This window comes from Triticum aestivum, chromosome 3B, assembly GCF_018294505.1.
Source record: "Triticum aestivum cultivar Chinese Spring chromosome 3B, IWGSC CS RefSeq v2.1, whole genome shotgun sequence".
Classification (NCBI taxonomy): Eukaryota; Viridiplantae; Streptophyta; class Magnoliopsida; order Poales; family Poaceae; genus Triticum; species Triticum aestivum.
In genome coordinates, this window is record NC_057801.1 from 465,539,431 (window position 1) to 465,560,179 (window position 20,749).

A 20,749-nucleotide genomic window follows, 5' to 3' on the forward strand; every position below is an offset into this window, starting at 1 on the left:
CTTTTTGCAAATCTAAAAATTGGCCCTGGCAAATCAAAGGGTTGTCTAGTAAGACTTTCTTGGTTAGGTTCCCTCCCTGGAAAAAAGTGGAAGATCTTATTGAGCTGCCTGGGTTTTCCCTGCCACAGGATGTTAATGTGACTCTTACTGAATGGAAAGGTGGATGTGAACCATTTGGTGAATTGATTGAAGCTTGGGTGCTGATTGAAGGGATTCCTCCAAAGTGGTGTACTTGGAAAGTGTTTGCTCAAATTGCCTCATTGTTTGGGGCCCTTACAGATGTGGATTGGAATGGGATGTTTAGAACTTTTTTTGAGAATGTCAGAGTCAAGATTGCTTGCAGAGACCCTACCAAAATTCCTTTTGAAAGACTGATTGAGATGAAGAAGAAATTGTTTTTACTTGGCTTTACAGTGGAAGGTTTTGAACAAATAGGTGGAGTTGATTCTGTTATTGATGTAGATGGAGATGAGGAGGATTTTGAGGAGGATGAGAAGGCTGAGGAGAACCAGACAGAAGGACATGAAGGGACACAGGGTGACCATATTTCTGATGGGTCAGGAGGTGGTGACCTAGCTATTGATGAACTGGACAAGGCCAATTTCTCATCCAAACAAAACTCTTCAAAAAAATCTGATGTTCAAGGGAGGGTGGATGCACACATGGAAGATAACATAGACACTGACCAGGAGAACTTTATTCTGGAATATGCTGCGACAAAAGTTAACTCTAAGGGTTCATCTTCTGATGGACATGGACATGCTTCTGGATATATGTGTAGACCGACAGATCAAGACCTACACTGTGAGGAAAAGGAGGGAGATGCCTACAAAACTCCTGTTCCAATTAAAGGAAAATCTATTAACATCAACCCTGAGAAGAATACTGAGAATATGAAATATTGTGAGGATCTGTTAAGATCAGTGGACATGCATGACTCTGAAGATGAAGGGATAGAAGGTGAGTTGGGGGTTCTCCCTCCTGAGGCTGTTCAAATTCTCCAGAGTGAAACTTGGAAGAGATCCTTGCTGGAATCACTTTCTCAAGCTAAAAATGGAGAGGCTGTTCAGGAAAACAAGTCAAGGTGGGGGCCTATTGTTGCAACAAGACCTGCTACCAGAGGCCATGGCAATATTAACATTATGGAAAAAGCTGCAGCGTATAAGAGGAAGAAGAATCTGGAAATCCCACCCACATTCAAAGGTAAATCCTTCTCTACTATGGATAAAAATATTCTTGCTAACCAGATGAGTCAAATGAATTTGGTGATTGGGGGAGATGACAATCAAAAGAACCTTACTATTGATGAGATGATAGAGGTAGAGAAAGAGAGGTGTTCGGTTTTTGCCAACAACAATCCTGAAATTGTGCTGCCTAATAACCTTGATTTTGACCCCAGTGATTTGGTTAGTACACCTAATGGTATGCCCCCCTGGAACCAGTGGGCACTGCTGATGCTTCCAGGGGAACACCTATGGTGCTAACTAAAAGTAAGCCTTGTGGCTTGTCCCATCCTTTTAAAATTAATTAATGATAGGTCTTATTTGGAACATTAGGGGTTTAGGCCAACATGGGAAGATTCAGTGCCTGTGTGATACTATTGCCAAATCTAATCCTGACTTTATTGGTTTTCAAGAGACTAAGAGAGAAATCATTTCTGAGGGTTTCCTCAAGTCTATAGATAAATTTGATAATTTTGTTTGGCATTTCTTGCCAGCTGATAATACTGCGGGTGGGATCCTTGTGGGTTTTAAAAAAATTGTTTTGAAGTGGTTGATTTTATTAATCAAAAGTTTTCAATTGTTGCTACCATTAAAAATAAGTCTGATGGTTTGATCTGGCAGTTGGTGTTGGTTTATGGGTCTGCTTACCCTGAATTTAAGATAGATTTTATTACTGAATTACATGATACCTTGTCTAATGCTTCTTATCCAGTTATGATCTGTGGAGATTTTAACTTGGTTAGGAATGATAAGGAGAAGAGTAGTGGTTTGGTTAATCAACAGACTGTTTTCTTATTTAATGATTGGATCAATAGGTGGGCATTGATGGAGATTTCTATCTCCAATAGGGTGTTTACTTGGTCTAACAACCAGGTCTCCCCTGTTTTTGCTGTATTAGACAGAGTGTTCATTTCTGTGAACTGGGATACACACTTTCCTTTTTCTACTTTAGTTGCTCTCCCCAGGGTGGGGAGTGACCATACTCCCTTGGTCCTCGATACTGGTGCCAGAGCCCCAACCACCCCCAAACCGTTTAGGTTTGAGAAATGGTGGCTCTCACAACCAGACTTCCATCAAATGGTGGTGGAAGCATGGAATTCTGTTTCTTCAGTCAAATCCTCTGCTGAGAATTGGTTGTGTAAAACTAAGAATCTTAGAAAAAAAACTAAAGGGTGGAATATTAATAGGGAGGCTGCTCTTAAGAAAAAGAAGAAGGAACTCCTTCTGGAGTTTGATATATTGGATGCCATGTCTGAAACCCATCAACTATCTACTGCTGATTATGACAGGATGAGAGAGATTAAAAAAGAGCTGGATGAATTGTGGAAGAAAGAGGAGACTGCCCTTTGGCAGAGATCTAGAGATAGAAAAATCCTAGAGGGTGATAGGAATAATGCTTATTTTCATGCACTGGCTAATCACAGACACAGAAAGAACCATCTTTCTGAGTTAAATAGTCCTAATGGCGTGGTCACTTCGACTAGAGAGATGCTTGAGGTGGCTACCTCTTTTTATAAAGAGTTATTTGCCTTTGAACCCAAACCTGATATCCATTTGGATACTAACTTCTGGTCTGAGGATGAAATGGTGAGTGCTGATGAGAGAGAATATCTGGAGAGACCTTTTTCTGAGGATGAAATTAAGCAAGCTGTGATGAGTTCATACGCTAGTGGTGCCCCTGGCCCTGATGGCCTATCATTTTTATTTTACCAAAACTTTTTGGACTTGATTAAGAAAGATTTTATGTGGATGGTTAGAGATTTTGAAAGAGGTATCCTGGATATATATAAGCTCAACCATGCCATTATTACTCTTATCCCCAAAATCCCTATGGCTAAAGACATGAAGAATTTCAGGCCCATTAGCCTTAGTAATTGTGCTGTTAAGATTTTTTCTAAAGCTATGACCACTAGGGCCTCTCCCCTATGTGACAGACTAATTTCCTCTAATCAGACTGCGTTTATCAAAGGGAGGTTCATTTTAGAAAGTGTGGTTATGGCTCATGAAGTCATTCATGAAGTTCATAGATCTGGGACTGCTGGTTTGGTTCTTAAGTTAGATTATGAGAAAGCCTATGATAGAGTGAGCTGGGATTTTCTAAAAGAGATGCTTCTATCTAGAGGATTTGGTAATAAATGGGTGGATTGGGTGATCTCCACCATTCATCAAAGCACATTCCAAGTTAGGATCAATGATTCTAATGGCCCCCAGTTCTCTGGGGGGAAGGGATTGAAGCAGGGTGACCCTCACTCACCCCTTCTTTTTAACCTGGTGGCTGATGTGTTTTCAAAAATGCTTCGAAAAGCTACAAGTATTGGTTTAATTCGTGGGCTTCTGCCACAGGCCTTTCCGGGTGGTGTGGTCAGCCTGCAATATGCTGATGACACCATCTTATTTTTAGAGACTTCGCTGGATTATGCTAAAAATTTGAAGTGGATTCTTTCATGCTTTGAACATTTGTCAGGTTTGAAAATTAATTTCCATAAAAGTGATTTGCATGCTATTAATATCTCTGAATAGCTGTCTAATGAATTTGCCCAAGTTTTTTGCTGCCAGATGGGGGATTTCCCTTTCAAATATTTAGGTGTCCCCCTTCACTTTAAAAAGTTGAGGAGGGAGGACCTTCAACCCATTATTGATAGGATTATTAAGAACATCTCGGGCTGGTTGAGGAGATTTCTATTTTACAGAGGGAAATTGATTTTTCTTACCACATGCATTGCTAGTATTCCTGCTTACCTTATATCTATTATGAAATTTCCCAAATGGGCAATTGATATGATTACTTCTCAAATGTCTCATTTCTTTTGGGGTAACATGGGGGATTCTCATAAATACCACCTTGCTAATTGGGGGCTGATCTCTAGGAAAAAGGAGTTTGGTGGCTTGGGGGTACCCAATTTTAGAGAATTTAACATGGCTCTCTTGGCATCATGGGGGAAAAGATTTTATGATGAGAGGGGCAGTGATTGGAAGAAAGTGCTGAAGTATAAATATAATACCACTTGTCCTAATTTTTTTAATACTAGGGTGGTTCTTGGTTCTCCATTTATGAAAAGTTTATCTTGGGCCCTTGCAGCTGCTAAGAACTTCTATAGATGGGTTCCTGGGGATGGGAATAGCATTGCCTTCTGGCATGACATTTGGGCAGGAGATTGCTCTTTGAAAACTGCATTTTGGGATCTTTACAGTATTTGCCAACAACAGGAGTCTACCCTGGCCCAGGTCTGGGTGGATGGTGAGCTTCGGTTAACATTTAGGAGGTGTGTCACAGAAAATACATTAGTTAGATGGGAGGAACTCACTGAGATTGTTAAGACTGTTTGTTTGTCTGACTCTCCAGATCAACCTCTCTGGGTGTTAGATTCTTCTAACAAGTACTCTGTCAAATCCTTTTACAAGCTAATTAACTTTGGAGGGATTCCTTCTATCATTAAAGATGACATATGGAAGATCAAAGTGTGACCAAATATACATGTCTTTCTCTGGCTGGTTTATTATAACAAGAGTCTAACCAGAGATAATTTAGCTAAGCGTAGGCATGTTGAGGACATGTCCTGTGTCTTTTGCTGTGAACCTGAATCTATTCAGCATCTGTTTTTTGACTGCGTTGTTGCTGAATCTGTCTGGAGCTTAATTGCTGATATCTTTGCGATAAATGTTCCTAACTCTTTTGATCAATTAACTTCCTTCTGAAAGAGAAGGAAACATTGTGAAGCCTTGAATATTGTTACTGCTGCTGCCTTGTGGAGCTTATGGCGTCTTCGGAATGATTTTGTTTTTCAGGGGCGAAGATGGCGAAGTATGAGGTGTGTCTTGGACCTGTTTGGGGCGACGATCAAGAAGTGGAAAGTGCTATGTTCCGAAGCTCAGGGTGCGCTACTTCTCCGGTGCTTAAGGCTTTTGGACCACCGAAGAGGGGAGTTGCTTAGGATTGCGTGGAGATCTTAGTGCTCTTTTTCAGTATGGCGTTGCTGGAGCTGTAGTTGTTGTTACTTGTGTTTGAACTATCCTTGAGCTTGTAATAGGGCAGTCCTTAAAACCCTTTCTATCTGCGCCAGCTACTCTCTGTCGCCGAGCGCTGTTTAACAGTCCGTGACTGATTGTTTTGCCTTGGCTTTTTATAAAAGTTGGGGGGGGGGACCCCTTTTAGTCAAAAAAAAAACCAAACTGCCAATTTTCATCCCGCGCGGGCCTGGTTGGCCCAAATTTGAGCAACCAAATGCGTCCTCCTTGGTCTCACAGAAGGCAGGGTATAGCTTTTCCGAGATTTGACTAGCTGGATGCACTCTAGCCACAAAGATTGAAAATCCCATTTGGAGTTTGGACGCCCCTCCACCTTCTAGTACTGTAGATACAAGCTATTAGCCCAAGCCTAATTGCCGCAAAAGAAAAAGGTACTCCCTGTGTATATAAGATCTTTTAGATCACTGCTCTACTGGTCTAAAAGATCTTATATTAGTTTACAAGTACTCCCTCCATCCGGAAATATTTGTCGGATGAATTGATGTATCTAGACGTATTTTAGTTATATGCACATCCATTTTTATGGATTTCTTTGACAAGTATTTCAGGACGGAGGGAGTACTAGCTAGAGCCTGGATTTTGCCGTTTTCAGAGACAAACGGATAGCGACGACGGCATCCATGGGCGCTGCAGCCAGCCAGCATCTACCCAACTAATCCCATGCCGTCTCGATCGATCACAGTTTGTGTCATGCTCCTACGTACTGTCTCGTTGTCCCACCACCCACTCGTAGCTAGCTAGCTTCCACATAACGCATCCTTCCTTGCTCCGGCCGGTCGCTGCAACCCCAGAACCACCATTCCAACTCCAACTACGCCACATAAAATACGCAGTTCCGATCCGAGGTGTGCATGTTGGGACTGCACTGCACACCAGACCCAAGCTAGTTCGCCAACCCCAGCTAACAACGTGGGAAAGCAAAGCAAAGCAAAGCAAAGCGGGGAGGGTACGTAACGGGGTAGCTAGGGGACGATGATGCATGGCTGAACCTGGATATATTCCTACCTAAAAGCCACCCAGTCTTGCCCTCGTCTCTCCAAACTGCGCCTGGCCCCATCTGGTTAACGGCTTCGATCGAGCGAGGGTCAACGACTGATAAATAAAACTCTCTTGATGCAGGCACATCCTTTCTCAAAATGTTATATAGCGAACATGCTCTCGGAGGGACCGTCCGGCCGGATGATCTAGGGCTCTAGGCCTCCTATCCTAGAGCGAACGGTCCAAACGGAGCCAACAAACGTCCAGAGCGCGACAACTTCTATGCATTGCATGGCAATTACAGAAAGGAAAAAAAATGTGGCAACTTCTTCGCGTACCATGACGTTTTTTTCTGCTCTAGCATGGCAACACCTGAACATGCGTGTCTACTTACTCAGTTGCATCATGGCGAATCATTCGGTTATAACATGGCAATTTTTTTTCTACCAGTATGGCAATTACTGAACGCATGGCAAATTCTCTCTTCACAACATTGTGCAACATGGCAATTTATAGCTCTTTATCATACAGCATGGCAGGCCTCTAGCGGTGCGTGAGGAAGAGGGCGCAGGGCGTCTGGCTAGAGCCTCTTAGAGCGAACGTACTACAATTCCAAAGTTACTGCGATTTGTACAATTCCAAAGTTTAAAAGTAACTGGTAAAGTGGTAATACTTGATAACTACTCCCTCCGTCCGTCTCAAAATGTAAGACTTTTATTTTGACACTGAGAGAAGAGAATAGGCGGCTCATCCACCGACAGAGACGTGACGAAACGCACGCACGCACGCACGCACGAGGAAGCGGGAGAGAACACCGGCTACATAAATGGAGGCGAGCATGCGTTTCTTCCACCATCATCAGCCGCTTCACTGCACTGCAAACTGACCCCGGCCCGCCCCGCCCCCTTCGCCTCCCCCTCCTCGCCGGCCGGCCATGTCGCCCGTCAAGGCCGAGGACCTGGTGCCGCACCCCTGCAGAGAGCAGTTCGCCGAGCTCGACTACTGCATCACCAGCCCGCCGCCATGGAGTGCGTGCCCTCGCCACTCACTCATCCGCAGCCAGGCTGGTAGCTAGGCCGGTTCACCAGTGGTTCCTTCCGAGCTCTGACTGACGTCTCTGCTTCTCCTCCTTTGCCGCATGCAGTCACCACGGTGGTCGTCGCGTTCCAGCACTACCTGGTCATGCTCGGCACCACCGTCATCATCGCCACCATCCTCGTCCCCATCATGGGCGGCGGCCATGTGAGCCTCATCTTCCTTCCCTTCCCTTCCCTTCCTTACCTGTGCGCGCGCTCCTCCTCGTCGTGACCATCGTCGTGCGCATTGCAGGAGGAGAAGGCGATCGTGATCCAGACCATCCTCTTCCTCGCCGGGATCAACACGCTCCTGCAGGTGCACTTCGGCACGCGGCTCCCCGCCGTCATGGGCGGCTCCTTCACCTACATCTACGCCGCCGTGGCCATCATCATCAGCCCAAGATACATCCTCTTCATCGGCGCCCCTTTCGAGGTCCGGCCCGCGTTTCTGCGCTTCTCCCTGCTGCTCTGTCCCGCCCTGTCCTGTCCTGGTCCTGCGCTGCAGCGGTTGGTGGCTGCACGACTGACTGACTCATCGACCGATGCTGTTCTCTTTCAGAGGTTCGTGTACACCATGCGGTCGCTCCAGGGCGTGCTCATCATCGCCGGCGTCTTCCAGGCCGTCATCGGCTTCTTCGGCATATGGAGGGTCTTCATAAGGTCGTCCGACGGTTCCTCGCTCGCTGCCTCACGCCACCGTCTTCCGGTCCCTGACAATACCTTCTTTCTGTTACTTGTTGCACTGACGCTGCTTGAGCTTCTCATGCCAGGTTCCTGAGCCCCCTCGCCGCTGTCCCCTTCGTCACGCTCTCCGCGCTCGGGCTCTTCTACTTCGCCTTCCCAGGGGTAAGACACCAGCTCTTGATGCCATGATTGTTGCCAGTGGCTGCTGCTTTTGTTTTGATTGTTCCTCTCTTGATTCAGTCTCTGAATTCTGTCAACACACCTGCAGGTCGCCAAATGCATCGAGATCGGTCTCCCGACGCTCGTTCTGCTCCTAATATTCTCAGAGGTATCAGGAGGAATTGGTCTGTTTTTCTCTAGACTAGATTTGTAACTGGGAATTCATTTCCTGACCTCCTGTCTCTTCTTTTGCCCTTACAGTACGCGTCCCATTACTTTGCCAAAGGGAGCTTCGTGTTCGGCCGGTGCGCGGTGCTGGTGACGGTGATCATCGTGTGGATCTTCGCCGAGATACTGACGGCGGCCGGCGCCTACGACGAGAGGAACCCCGTGGCGCAGTTCAGCTGCCGCACCGACCGCTCCGGCCTCATCCACGCCGCGCCCTGGTATGGCCTCTGACTCTGAACCCTTACTGCCTAGTCTTCATGCTCCTTGGAGTGGCTCACTGACATGCGCATCCTGTTGTTTCTGCCATGAGCAGGGTCAGGTTCCCTTACCCGTTCCAGTGGGGATACCCCATCTTCTGCGCGCAGGACTGCTTCGCCATGATGGCCGCTTCCTTCGCGTCCCTTATTGAGGTATGTACACATCTTCAGTTCTGCACTTCAGTGAAATTGGAACTGTATCAGATCGCCGCAATTCTGCAAAACAGAGTACCATTAGGTACAAGGAATTTCTTGGGTTTAGTCTGATGAACAGTTTTACTTTCAGTCTACCGGCACCCTAATTGCAGTGTCAAGATACGCAGGCGCGACATTCGTCCCGCCTTCTGTTTTCGCTCGTGGAATTGGCTGGCAGGTACTTGAAAAATACAAAATTAAATGTCTGAATCTTCTCATGAATATTTTGCTCATTGCTAAACAACTTCCAAAACTATCAGGGTATATCTATCATACTAGATGGGATGTGCGGCACGTTGACAGGCACAGCAGCTTCAGTGTAATGAGCTCTACATCTACCCCAGTACCTTCAGTCTGCTGAGAACCACTGCTCATAAATCACCTAAATTGAAGTATCTAACTGATTTTCCTTGTTTGATCGTGTAGTGAGAACTGCGGTCTACTGGCCTTGACGCGAGTTGGAAGCAGACGAGTCATCAAGATTTCCGCTTTGTTCATGATCTTCTTCTCGCTGTTTGGTACTGCTCCTATTCTCTGGATCTTTCAGCACTATCAGTGATCAGTGATCACCATTTATAGTCAGCGACTTCATTTGGCTGACATGGCTTAACAATCAACAGGAAAATTTGGAGCAATTCTTGCATCTATTCCATTGCCGATTTTCTCTGCACTTTACTGTGTTCTCTTTGCTTATTCAGGTGAGCATTACATACCAATCCACCAGAGTTTTATGGAATCAAATCCTTGAATGTTCATAACATTTTTATTCCATTGATCTTGTTTTCTGCCTGAAACAGCTGCTGCAGGCCTCTGCTTCCTTCAATACTGCAACCTTAACACCCGAAGAAGCAAGTTTATACTCGGCATCTCCTTGTTCCTGGGGCTATCCATACCACAGTACTTCCGGGAGTTTGAGACATTCTACGGCTTTGGACCAGCTCACACACGTTCACTGGCGGTATGTAGACTCAACTACAGGGTGACACAACCTAGTTATTATAAATATAACTTTCACACTGATCATGACCTAAACCTTATCTTGTCCATTGAAATTTCAGTTCAATGTCATTGTCAACGTGATATTCTCCTCGCCCGCGACTGTTGCTGCCATACTTGCCTACCTTCTCGATTGCACGCACCTCTACTGGGAACCCCATGTGAGGAGGGACAGGGGCTGGCTGTGGTTGGAGAAATTCAAGTCCTACAGGCATGATGGCAGAAGCGAGGAGTTCTACGCTCTACCATATGGTATGAGCAGGTACTTCCCCTCGCTCTAGGAGAGGTGACGATGCGAGGATGAAGCGGTGGGAGGTAGAATTTAGACGGTGATTCAGGGGATCATCAGTATATGCAGCAATATGTGATGTTTTGATTCTAGCATGCAAAACATTTTGGATGAGAAATGTAGCATACTCACTGTGATATTCGGATGAGGATACTGTCATATCAACCAAGGGGAGCTAGCAATGCTTCTACACCAGTTTAACCCTTTTGCTTTTGTCTTGTCTCTGATTTGAAATAGCAGAACACAAACACCTTGTAGTTTGATTTTATTGCTGACGGGCAACAGCAGATGTATACCTTCCATGAGGAATTGGATTGAGGAAACAGGCATCAGTTAGTAAACCAGAAACAGCAGAATGTATATGTTTCATGAGGAATTGAATTGAGGAAACATGCATCAGTCAGTAAATCAGTTAATTCTAGTTCACCATCCTCACCTGCAATTCCATGCCTTTTTGTTTATGCGATCTGTTTGGAACCCAAGAATCTTGTGCCAGTTTCACAAAAAAATGATAATGATTTAATTGCAGCAGGAATCTACATAGATTACAGTACTACTCTAAAACCAATCTGGCAATAGCTAAGTCCAGCAAACCAATTTGACAATCTCAAAGCCAACAAACCCTACATGGACACCTATGCACTTCATATCTATATAAATAAGAGCTAGCACCTTCATTACTTGAAAATCTACCACTGGCACATGTTACCACATATTACTACTATATATACTTCCTGTCTACGGAATGTTTCCGACTTCGGTGCGGACTGGGACAGCAGTGGGCACCCAGACGCCGCAGTGCTGCCTTGCGGCGCCATTCACTCAGTAACATGAGGAATTGAATTGAGGAAACAGGCTTCGTTCTTTCACAGTTGAATTGTGCATCAGTCGGTAAATTTTCACAATGACCAGTCAATTTATTGCAGATACAAGTCAATTCTAATTAACCATCCTCACCTGCAATGCCACACTTTTTTGTTAATGCAATCTGTTTGGAAAGCAAGGATCTTGGCAAATTCCCACCAAAAAATTACAACGATTTAATTACAGCAGGAATCTACAGGGATTACAATGTTTATTACCCGAAAACCAATCTGGTGATAATAAAGCCCGGCAAACCAATTTGGCAATCTCAAACACCTATATTCTACTTATAGATAGGATTTAGCACCTTCACTTGTTGGAAATCTACCACTGGCGCATGTTACCACATATTACTATATATACTTCCTGTCTACGGAATGTTTCCGACTTCGGTGCGGACTGGGACAGCAGCAGCCTTGGGCACCCAGATGCAGCCCTGCTGCCTTGCGGCTCCATTCGCTCGGCTGTGATCACCAGGGCGCCGCCGCCCATGGAAGATCCTCGCATCACATGGCTTCTGCTGGGCCACGGCTCTCATCTCCACAACTGGCTGCTTCTCTAAGCCATTGGAATCTGCCTCCTGGTTCATCTCTTGACCACTGCTGCTCCTTCGATTGATACTGCTATCAGCAGCCGGATGCGGCTGCGCTCTAATCTCGGCCACCACCTGCTTCTCCCCAAAGTCCTCGGATTTGGCCTTCCTGTTCATTCCTTGATCACGGCTACTTGTTGGATAGCTACTGCTGTCAGCAGCTGTATGCGGCTGCGCCCTCATCTCAACCAGCGGCTCCTTCTCCCCAAAGTCCTCAAATTCTGCTTTCCTGATCATTCCTTGACCACTGCCCCTCCTTCTGTTGCTGCTGCTCTCAGTGGGCGGATGCGAGTGGGCCTTCCCCTCCACCTCCGGCTGCTTTCCCCCAAGGCCATCGGATTTTACTTCCCAGATGGTTCCTTGACCATCGCCGTTCCTCCGGCCGCGGCTGCCCGGCCGTGGCTGGTCCCTCCTCCCGTTCGGCCAATCGCCGCCAGGTGCTGCGCCTGCCTGCCTTCCTCCTGAGGGTTTATTCTTCTTCTTCCACTTGTTAACCGACTTGACTCCCTGCAGTGGTGAATCATCAGCTGCCTCGCCCTGTGAGCTTGCCGAAGCTTTCCCAGTGCTCTGATTACTCGATCCAGCCTTCCCCTTGTTATCCAGATCGACGACTCGCGGTGGTGATGCCGTTACCGCTTCAACCAATGAGCCGGTCATGGCTGTTTCTGTGCTCCGGCCATCGAAACCTTTCTTCCCCTTGTGCTTGTACCTGGGCCTGACGGTGCCTCGGTATGATGCAGTATCCGCCTCGGCCAGCTCGCCTGGCAAGCCACTCGTCCCCAATGCCGTGCCCTGACATCCAGAGGCCTCCCCATTACCCTTCTCCTCCAGCTTGCCGCCGGTAGCTGGCTCGGCTGGGTCGCCTGGACCGGCAACCAATCCCACGGAGGCCTTCCCCATCCCCTCATCCCGCGCCTTGCCTCCACCTCCGCCGCCTAGGGTTCCATCGGCCGCGTCGCCGCCCGGCCCCTTCCTGCCGCCGGCGCCGCCACCATTCACGGCCGAACCCTCCCCGCGTGGCGGCGGCGGCGGGCGATGCGCCACGACCACCACGCGGGGCCTCTCATTATACCTGAAGGGGGCGCGCGACGAGGAGGAGCCCTTCATCTCCACCCTAGGTGCCGCCGCCGCCGCATCCCTAACCCTCCTCGCCGCGGCGGCCTCCTCCTCCCCCTGACGCCGCCGCTCCTCCTCCTCCTCCTTGGCCCTCCTCGCGGAGGCCTCCGCCTCCGCCTCCTTCCGCAGCCGCCGCTCCTGCTCCTCCTCCTCGGCCTCCCTCCTGGCGGCGGCCTCCTCCGCCTCCTGGCGCCGCCGCCGCTCGGCCTTCTCCTTGAGGCGGAGCCCCTGGAGGTCCCGGAGGCTGACGTAGTTGGGGGGGATGAGGGGCCTGTCCCGCCTCGGCCCCGCGCGCCGCGACGGCGCCGCCGCGTCCATCCCCTCTCCTCTCCTCTCCGGCGGTCGCCGCAAGGGGGAAAGGACTGGCGTTACGAGTTGGAGCTAGTACCAATATTATTTTATTTTTCTGGTTCTCCTTCCTCGGTGAGGAAAGAAAGAAAATATTCCCGTGACCCGCGTGGTTTTGTAGCGTTGAAACTGTGGGCCTGCCGCGTCTTCTGGCCCCACCGGCTTCAGAAACTTCAGTCAACCCCACGAGAAGATTCAGGCATGGGACACATGGCACAGTACAGCTCTGGCTTGTGCTGTGGACCATGGTATTTACTACTCATTCCTAAATACTACAAGTTTAATATGGGATACATACAGATGTATATAGACGTGGTTTGGAGTGAAGATTCATTCGTTTTGCTCCGTACGATATGGATTATCAGAATCTCTAGAAAGACTTATGTTCAGGGACGGAGGGAGTATATAGGAAATCGGTGGTGGCGGTTTATTCATGATTTCACACCTCATCCTAGTTCCTCTATGTAAACCCTAAGATACCAGGCACACATGCTTTTTACAAAAAATCGTGAGCCCGCCCCGTGCAATAAAGGCGCCGGTTTGATTGATGCCTTTTTTCTAAATGGCAGTCGTATAGGAAAACCGCTCCTAGATCATACGAACGGGCATCCCCTCTCCGTAGTTGGTTCGTGCATGCATCAGTTTGTAGTTGGCGCCGCAATATGGTTTTCAACCGAGAAGCAATCAATATCACGTTCCGTTTTCGTGCAGTGGCCCTTGATCTGCCACACTCCTCGGTCTAGCCATGAGGGCCCACCCTCCCGCCAGCCCCATCGCCCTTGGCTGTTATATCCTTCTATCTAGTTCCCGCACGCAACTACGCCCTCTCCCCTTGCTTCATTGAACGTTGATACCGCCCTTCCTACAGCCAAGTCGACAAAAGATGTGTGGATGCCAACTTTGCGATGAGGATGAGTTGGTCATTATACCATGCATGGTCGGTTGCATGCACATGAACAAGATGTGTGGCCGCACTTGAGGTGGCGGTTTTTATCAGTGTTCCATGGCTTGCAAAGCCAGTGTGACAAATGCTTGTCGAACATGTGGGTTTATTTGGCTTTGTGATACCAGCTTGACAAGTCATTGTCCAGTGCCACAGAACATGTGGTGTTTTATGTGACTATATTCAAAGGGAATTTCATTTGTTATATTAAAACTTTTTTGAATATGGGAGGATTTACAGACGTACTTCATCTATAAAAAATATAAGAGCGTTTAGACCACTGAAATAGTGATCTAAACGCTCTTATATTTGTTTACGGAGGGAGTACTTCACAACTTCCCACCAATTTCTGCCAAATCTGACCATACCCATGAATCCATGAGCAAGGTTGTGATGTAGGTCATATTTCGAAGAGGTAAACTTTGTTTTTTCAATAAGGTAGCTTGTTCTCTGATCACAAAATCTTTTCTGTCGGTATTTAGGTCTGGCATGGTAAATTCAAACTAAGTGTTAGCATTGTTTATATTTGAGATAGACAAAGCCCTACTGAATGTATATGGATTTGTCACGAGGTTATTGGTGGTGGTGTTCTGGAGTACTAATCATTAGTCGAACGTTGTATGACTATTTGCATGGTATATCAAATTGGTATTTGAAGTGCTCATTTTCCATTTGAATTTTGTATTCTTAGTTACAACAAACCATTTGTGGCCTGTTTCACATTTTAATACCTGGATAAAATTCGATCAAAATTTATGACCGGATGGAACAAAACTTTTGTGCATGCATTTGGAAACAAACTAGATGCAAACCATATAACGAAATGATTGATGTACTATTGTTCACTACTCTTGTCCATTTTAGCATATAAGAAAGAGATAACAACAAAATGCATTTTTTGTTCTTAACTGAGTGGTTTCCTAGCAAAAAGGATTAATTTCTTTATGATCACCTACAATGGCAAAAGGTTTACAGTGATGCTACAAAAGTGCCATGAATAGTTGATATGTATCCAACATAAGAGCTTTCCACGGCACCAAAGGCAGTTCCGATCGACGGGCACCTTCCATGACGTGGAGCTGACAGTGAAGTTGCGCTGATTTGAAGTGAGGGGATGGAGAACACCGTCTTTGTCACACATGTCTCATGAGGTGAGGAGCTTAGTGTGCCGCCATCTGTTGTAAACTCGGAACTAAGAGCAACTCTAGCAGACCCCGCATCCCGCCTCGGCCCGCAAAATAACCATTAAAGTGCGGGTCGGGGCGGGAAAACCTGCCTGATCAGGCCCCGCATCCCGCCCCGGCACGCAAATATTTTTGCGGGGCGCGGCAAAACTTCTTCCCCAACCTCTAGTTTCACGGGCTGGGAGGCCGATCCGAGCTCAACCCCTATCCGCAGGGAGATTTGGCGGGAGGGACATTTCCGCACGCCCTTTCCCGCTCCCCTCCCCACCCTCCGCCACCATTGCCCCGCCACCGCATGCTCCGGTGCATCCTCCGTGGTCGTCCCTCGCTGCCATGGACGACTCCCAGCTGCCCCACGTCACCATCGTGGTCGCGCATGCCCCTTCCCCTCGGGCGGATCTCGTCGCCGGCCATGTTGGCCCCGCCGTTGCTCAAGCTAGCGTCGCGCCTGCCCGCAAGCGGCAGGGCAACGTGGTCGTGCAAGGCTGGAATCCGGTAGCCCCCGCCGCCAAGGCTCGCGCTCCCGGTGCCAACGCTGCTGCACGATCTCGGCCGACGGCGGAGAAGGTGACCAAGGCCGCGGACGGCAAGAGGAAGAGGAATCCGGATACAAACAAGGCGCCTCCTTCATCCTCGAAACCCATCCCGGAAAGAGGTGCCCCGCCGATGCCGTCCAATGGCGCCGCTCCCCCCGCAAGCAAGGTGTTCGACGAAATGGCCGGAAGGTATGCGTCTTCGTTCATGGTGCTTTCCTTTCGTTTTCGCCATTTTTTGCTAGCTCGTGACTTGTTATTGTTCAATATAGCGGTGGTTCAAACAATGGAACTGCTGAGTTCGTGAACTTGTTGGACACCAATGCCGTTGACATTGATCAAGCCCCATTCGCATTCGAGTACAATGAAACGGAGGGCGGCGTGGATGATCATGGTTGTGAGGATGAATTGGCGGAGATCGAAGCGGAAACGTTTGAGCAATCGCAATCAAAATCTGGGAAAAGCCAAAGATCGAAGAACTACACAATCTTGGAAGATCAAGCTTTGATCCAAGCATGGAGTGCGGTGTCTCTTGATGCATGCACATTATGGCAAAGGATCCCAATAGGACTCCATACACATTTCGGTCGCTTCAAAGCCGTTGGGAGAACATCATGAAGGAAATATGCCCTAGAGACAATAATAAAGTTATTATTTATTTCCTTATATCATGATAAATATTTATTATTCATGCTAGAATTGTATTAACCGGAAACATAATACATGTGTGAATACATAGACAAACATAGTGTCACTAGTATGCCTCTACTTGACTAGCTCGTGAATCAAAGATGGTTAAGTTTCCTAGCCATGGACAAAAGAATTGTCATTTGATTAACGGGATCACACCATTAGGAGAATGATGTGATTGATTTGACCCATTCCGTTAGCTTAGTACTTGATCATTTAGTATGTTGCTACTGCTTTCTTCATGACTTATACATGTTCCTGTGACTATGAGATTATGCAACTCCCGTTTACCGGAGGAACACTTTGTGTGCTACCAAATGTCACAACGTAACTGGGTGATTATAAAGGTGCCCTACAGGTGTCTCCAAAGGTACTTGTTGGGTTGGCGTATTTCGAGATTAGGACTTGTCACTCCAATTATTGGAGAGGTATCTCTGGGCCCACTCGGTAATGCACATCACTATAAGCCTTGCAAGCATTGCAACTAATTAGTTAGTTGCAGGATGATGTATTACGGAACGAGTAAAGAGACTTGCCAGTAACGAGATTGAACTAGGTATTGAGATACCGACGATCAAATCTCGGGATGGTAACATACCGATGACAAAGGGAACAATGTATGTTGTTATGCGGTTTGACCGATAAAGATCTTCGTAGAATATGTGGGAGCCAATATGAGCATCCAGGTTCCGCTATTGGTTATTGACTGGAAACGTGTTTCGGTCATGTCTACATTGTTCTCGAACCCGTAGGGTCCGCACGCTTAAGGTTTCAATGACAGTTATATTATGAGTTTATGTGTTTTGATGTACCTAAGGAGTTCGGAGTCCCGAATGAGATCGGGGACATGACGAGGAGTCTCGAAACGGTTGAGACATAAAGATCGATATATTGGACGACTATATTCGGACTTCAGAAAGGTTCCGAGTGATTCGGGTATTTTTCGGAGTACCAGAGAGTTACGGGAATTTCGCCGGGGAGTATATAGGCCTTATTGGGCCATACGGGAATAGAGGAGAGAGGCCGAAAGGAAGGAGGTGCGCAGCCCCCCCCCCCCCCCCCGTCCGAATTGGACAAGGGGTGCAGCCCCCTTTTCCTTCCTCCTCTCCCCCTCTTTCCTTCTCTCCTACTCCAACAAGGGAAGGAGGAGTCCTACTCCCGGAGTAGGACTCCTCCCTTGGCGCGCCTCCTCCTGGCCGGCCGCCCCCTCCCCCTTGATCCTTTATATATGGGGGCAGGGGGCACCTCTAGGCACAACAATTGATCTCTTGATCTCTTAGCCGTGTGCGGTGGCCCCCTCCACCATAGTCCTCCTCGATAATATTGTAGCGGTGCTTAGACGAAGCCCTGCGACGGTAGAACATCAAGATCGTCACCATGCCGTCTTGCTGACGGAACTCTCCCTCGACACTCGGTTGGATCAGAGTTCGATGGACGTCATCGAGCTGAACGTGTGCAAGAACTCGGAGGTGTCATAGTTTCGGTGCTTGATCGGTCGGGCCGTGAAGACGTACGACTACATCAACCGCGTTGTTCTAACGCTTCCGCTTTCGGTCTACGAGGGTACGTGGACACACTCTCCACTCTCGTTGCTATGCATCACCATGATCTTGCGTGTGCGTAGGATTTTTTTGAAATTACTACATTCCCCAACAGTGGCATCCGAGCCAGGTTTTATGCGTAGATGTTATATGCACGAGTAGAACACAAGTGAGTTGTGGGCGATACAAGTCATACTGCTTACCAGCATGTCATACTTTGGTTCGGCGGTATTGTTGGATGAAGCGGCCTGGACCGACATTACGCGTACGCTTACGCGAGACTGGTTCTACTGACGTGCTTTGCACACAAGTGGCTGGCGGGTGTCAGTTTCTCCAACTTTAGTTGAGCCGAGTGTGGCTATGCCCGGTCCTTGAGAAGATTAAAACAACACTAACTTGACGAACTATCGTTGTGGTTTTCATGCGTAGGTAAGAACGATTCTTGCTCAGCCCGTAGCAGCCACGTAAAAACTTGCAACAACAAAGTAGAGGATGTCTAACTTGTTTTTGCAGGGCATGTTGTAATGTGATATGGTAAGACGTGATGAGATATAAGTTGTTGTATGAGATGATCATGTTTTGTTGAAGTTATCAGCAACTGGCAGAAGCCCTATGGTTGTCTCTTTGTTGCATAAGATGCAAGTGCCAAATAATTGCTTTACTTTATCGCTATGAGATAGCAATAGTTGCAAGAGCAATCGTTGGCGAGACGACCATATGACGACACATTGATATAGATCAAGATGATGAAGATCATGGTGTCGTGCCGGTGACGGTAGAGATCATGACAGTACTTTGGAGATGGAGATCAAAGGCGCAAGATGATCATGGCCATATCATGTCACATATTTTGATTGCATATGATGTTTATCTTTTATACATCTTATTTTGCTTTGATTGACGGTAGCATTATAAGATGATCTCTCACTAAATTTCAAGATAAAAGTGTTCTCCCTGAGTATGCACCGTTGCCAAAGTTCGTCGTGCCCAGACACCATGTGATGATCGGGTGTGATAAGCTCTACGTCCATCTACAACGGGTGCAAGCCAGTTTTGCACACGCAGAATACTCAGGTTAAACTTGACGAGCCTAGCATATCCAGATATGGCCTCGGAACACTGAGACCGAAAGGTCGAGCGTGAATCATATAGTAGATATGATCAACATAATGATGTTCACCATTGAAAACTACTCCATTTCACGTGATGATCGGTTATGGTTTAGTTGATTTGGATCACGTGATCACTTAGATGATTAGAGGGATGTCTATCTAAGTGGGAGTTCTTAAGTAATATGATTAATTGAACTTTAATTTATCATGAACTTAGTCCTGGTAGTATTTTGCAAATTAAGTTGTAGATCAATAGCTCTCGTTGTTGCTTCCCTATGATTTTGCTTCCCTATGTTTTTATATGTGTTCCTAGAGAAAACTAAGTTGAAAAATGTTAGTAGCAATGATGCGGACTTGGTCCGTGATCTGAGGTTTATCCTCATTGCTGCACAGAAGAATTATGTCCTTGATACACCGCTAGGTGACAGACCTATTGCAGGAGCAGATACAGACATTATGAACGTTTGGCTAGCTCAATATGATGATTACTTGATAGTTTAGTGCACCATGCTTAACGTCTTAGAATCGGGACTTCAAAGACGTTTTGAACGTCATGGACCATATGAGATGTTCCAGGAGTTGAAGTTAATATTTCAAGCAAATACCCGTGTTGAGAGATATGAAGTCTCCAACAAGTTCTATAGCTAAAAGATGGAGGAGAATTTCTCAACTAGTGAGCAAGTGCTTAGATTGTCTAAGTACTACAATCGCTTGAATCAAGTGGGAGTTAATCTTTCAGATAAGATAGTGATTGGCAGAGTTCTCTAGTCACCATCACCAAGTTACTGGAACTTTGTGATGAACTATAATGCAAGGGATAACGAAAATGATTCTGAGCTCTTCGTGATGCTGAAATCAATGAAGGTAGAAATCAAGAAAAGAGCATCAAGTGTTGATGATTGATAAGACCACTAGTTTCATGAAAAGAACAAAGGAAAAGAAAGGGAACTTCAAGTAGAATGGCAAGCAAGTTTTCACTCCCGTGAAGAAGCCCAAAGCTGGACCAAAGCCTGAAACTAAGTACTTCTACTGCAAAGGAAATGGCCACTGGAAGCGGAAATGCCCTGAATATTTGGTGGATAAGAAGGATGGCAAAGTGAACAAGGGTATATTTGATATACAGGTTATTGATGTGTACCTTACTAGTGTTTATAGTAGCCCTTGAGTATTTGATACTTGTTCGGTTGCTAAGTTTAGTAACTCAAAACAGGAGTTATAGAATAAACAAAAACTAGTTGAGGATGAAGTGACGATGTGTGTTGGAAGTGGTTCCAAGATTGATATGATCATCATCGCACACTCCCTATACTTTCGAGATTAGTGTTGAACCTAAATAAATGTTATTTGGCGTTTGCGTTGAGCATGAATATGATTTGATCATGTTTATTGCAATACGGTTATTCATTTAAAATCAGAGAATAATTGTTGTTCTATTTACATGAATAAAACCTTCGATGGTCATATACCCAATGAAAATAGTTTGTTGGATCTCGATTGTGGTAATACACATATTCATAATATTGATGCCAAAAGATGCAAAGTTGATAATGATAGTGCAACTTATTTGTGGCACTGCCGTTTGGGTCATATTGGTGTAAAGCGCATGAAGAAACTCCATACTGATGGACTTCTGGAATCACTTGGTTATGAATCATTTGATGCTTGCGAACCGTGCCTTATGGGCAAGATGACTAAAACTCCATTCTCCGGAACAA

General features: G+C 46.6%; 1 protein-coding gene across 1 annotated transcript; it reads left to right on the forward strand.

Annotated features, from left to right (window-relative positions):
• The first annotated feature begins 6,939 nt into the window (after positions 1 to 6,939).
• Positions 6,940 to 10,371, forward strand: LOC123070395 (nucleobase-ascorbate transporter LPE1). The gene is made up of 14 exons (XM_044493610.1): positions 6,940 to 7,255; positions 7,372 to 7,469; positions 7,557 to 7,736; positions 7,863 to 7,963; positions 8,074 to 8,149; positions 8,256 to 8,315; positions 8,408 to 8,592; positions 8,688 to 8,784; positions 8,918 to 9,004; positions 9,087 to 9,145; positions 9,253 to 9,344; positions 9,447 to 9,524; positions 9,624 to 9,784; positions 9,885 to 10,371. Exons 1-14 carry the CDS (start codon positions 7,162 to 7,164, stop codon positions 10,101 to 10,103), a joined length of 1,587 nt encoding a protein of 528 aa, XP_044349545.1. The 5' UTR covers positions 6,940 to 7,161; the 3' UTR covers positions 10,104 to 10,371.
• The last annotated feature ends 10,378 nt before the right edge of the window (positions 10,372 to 20,749 follow it).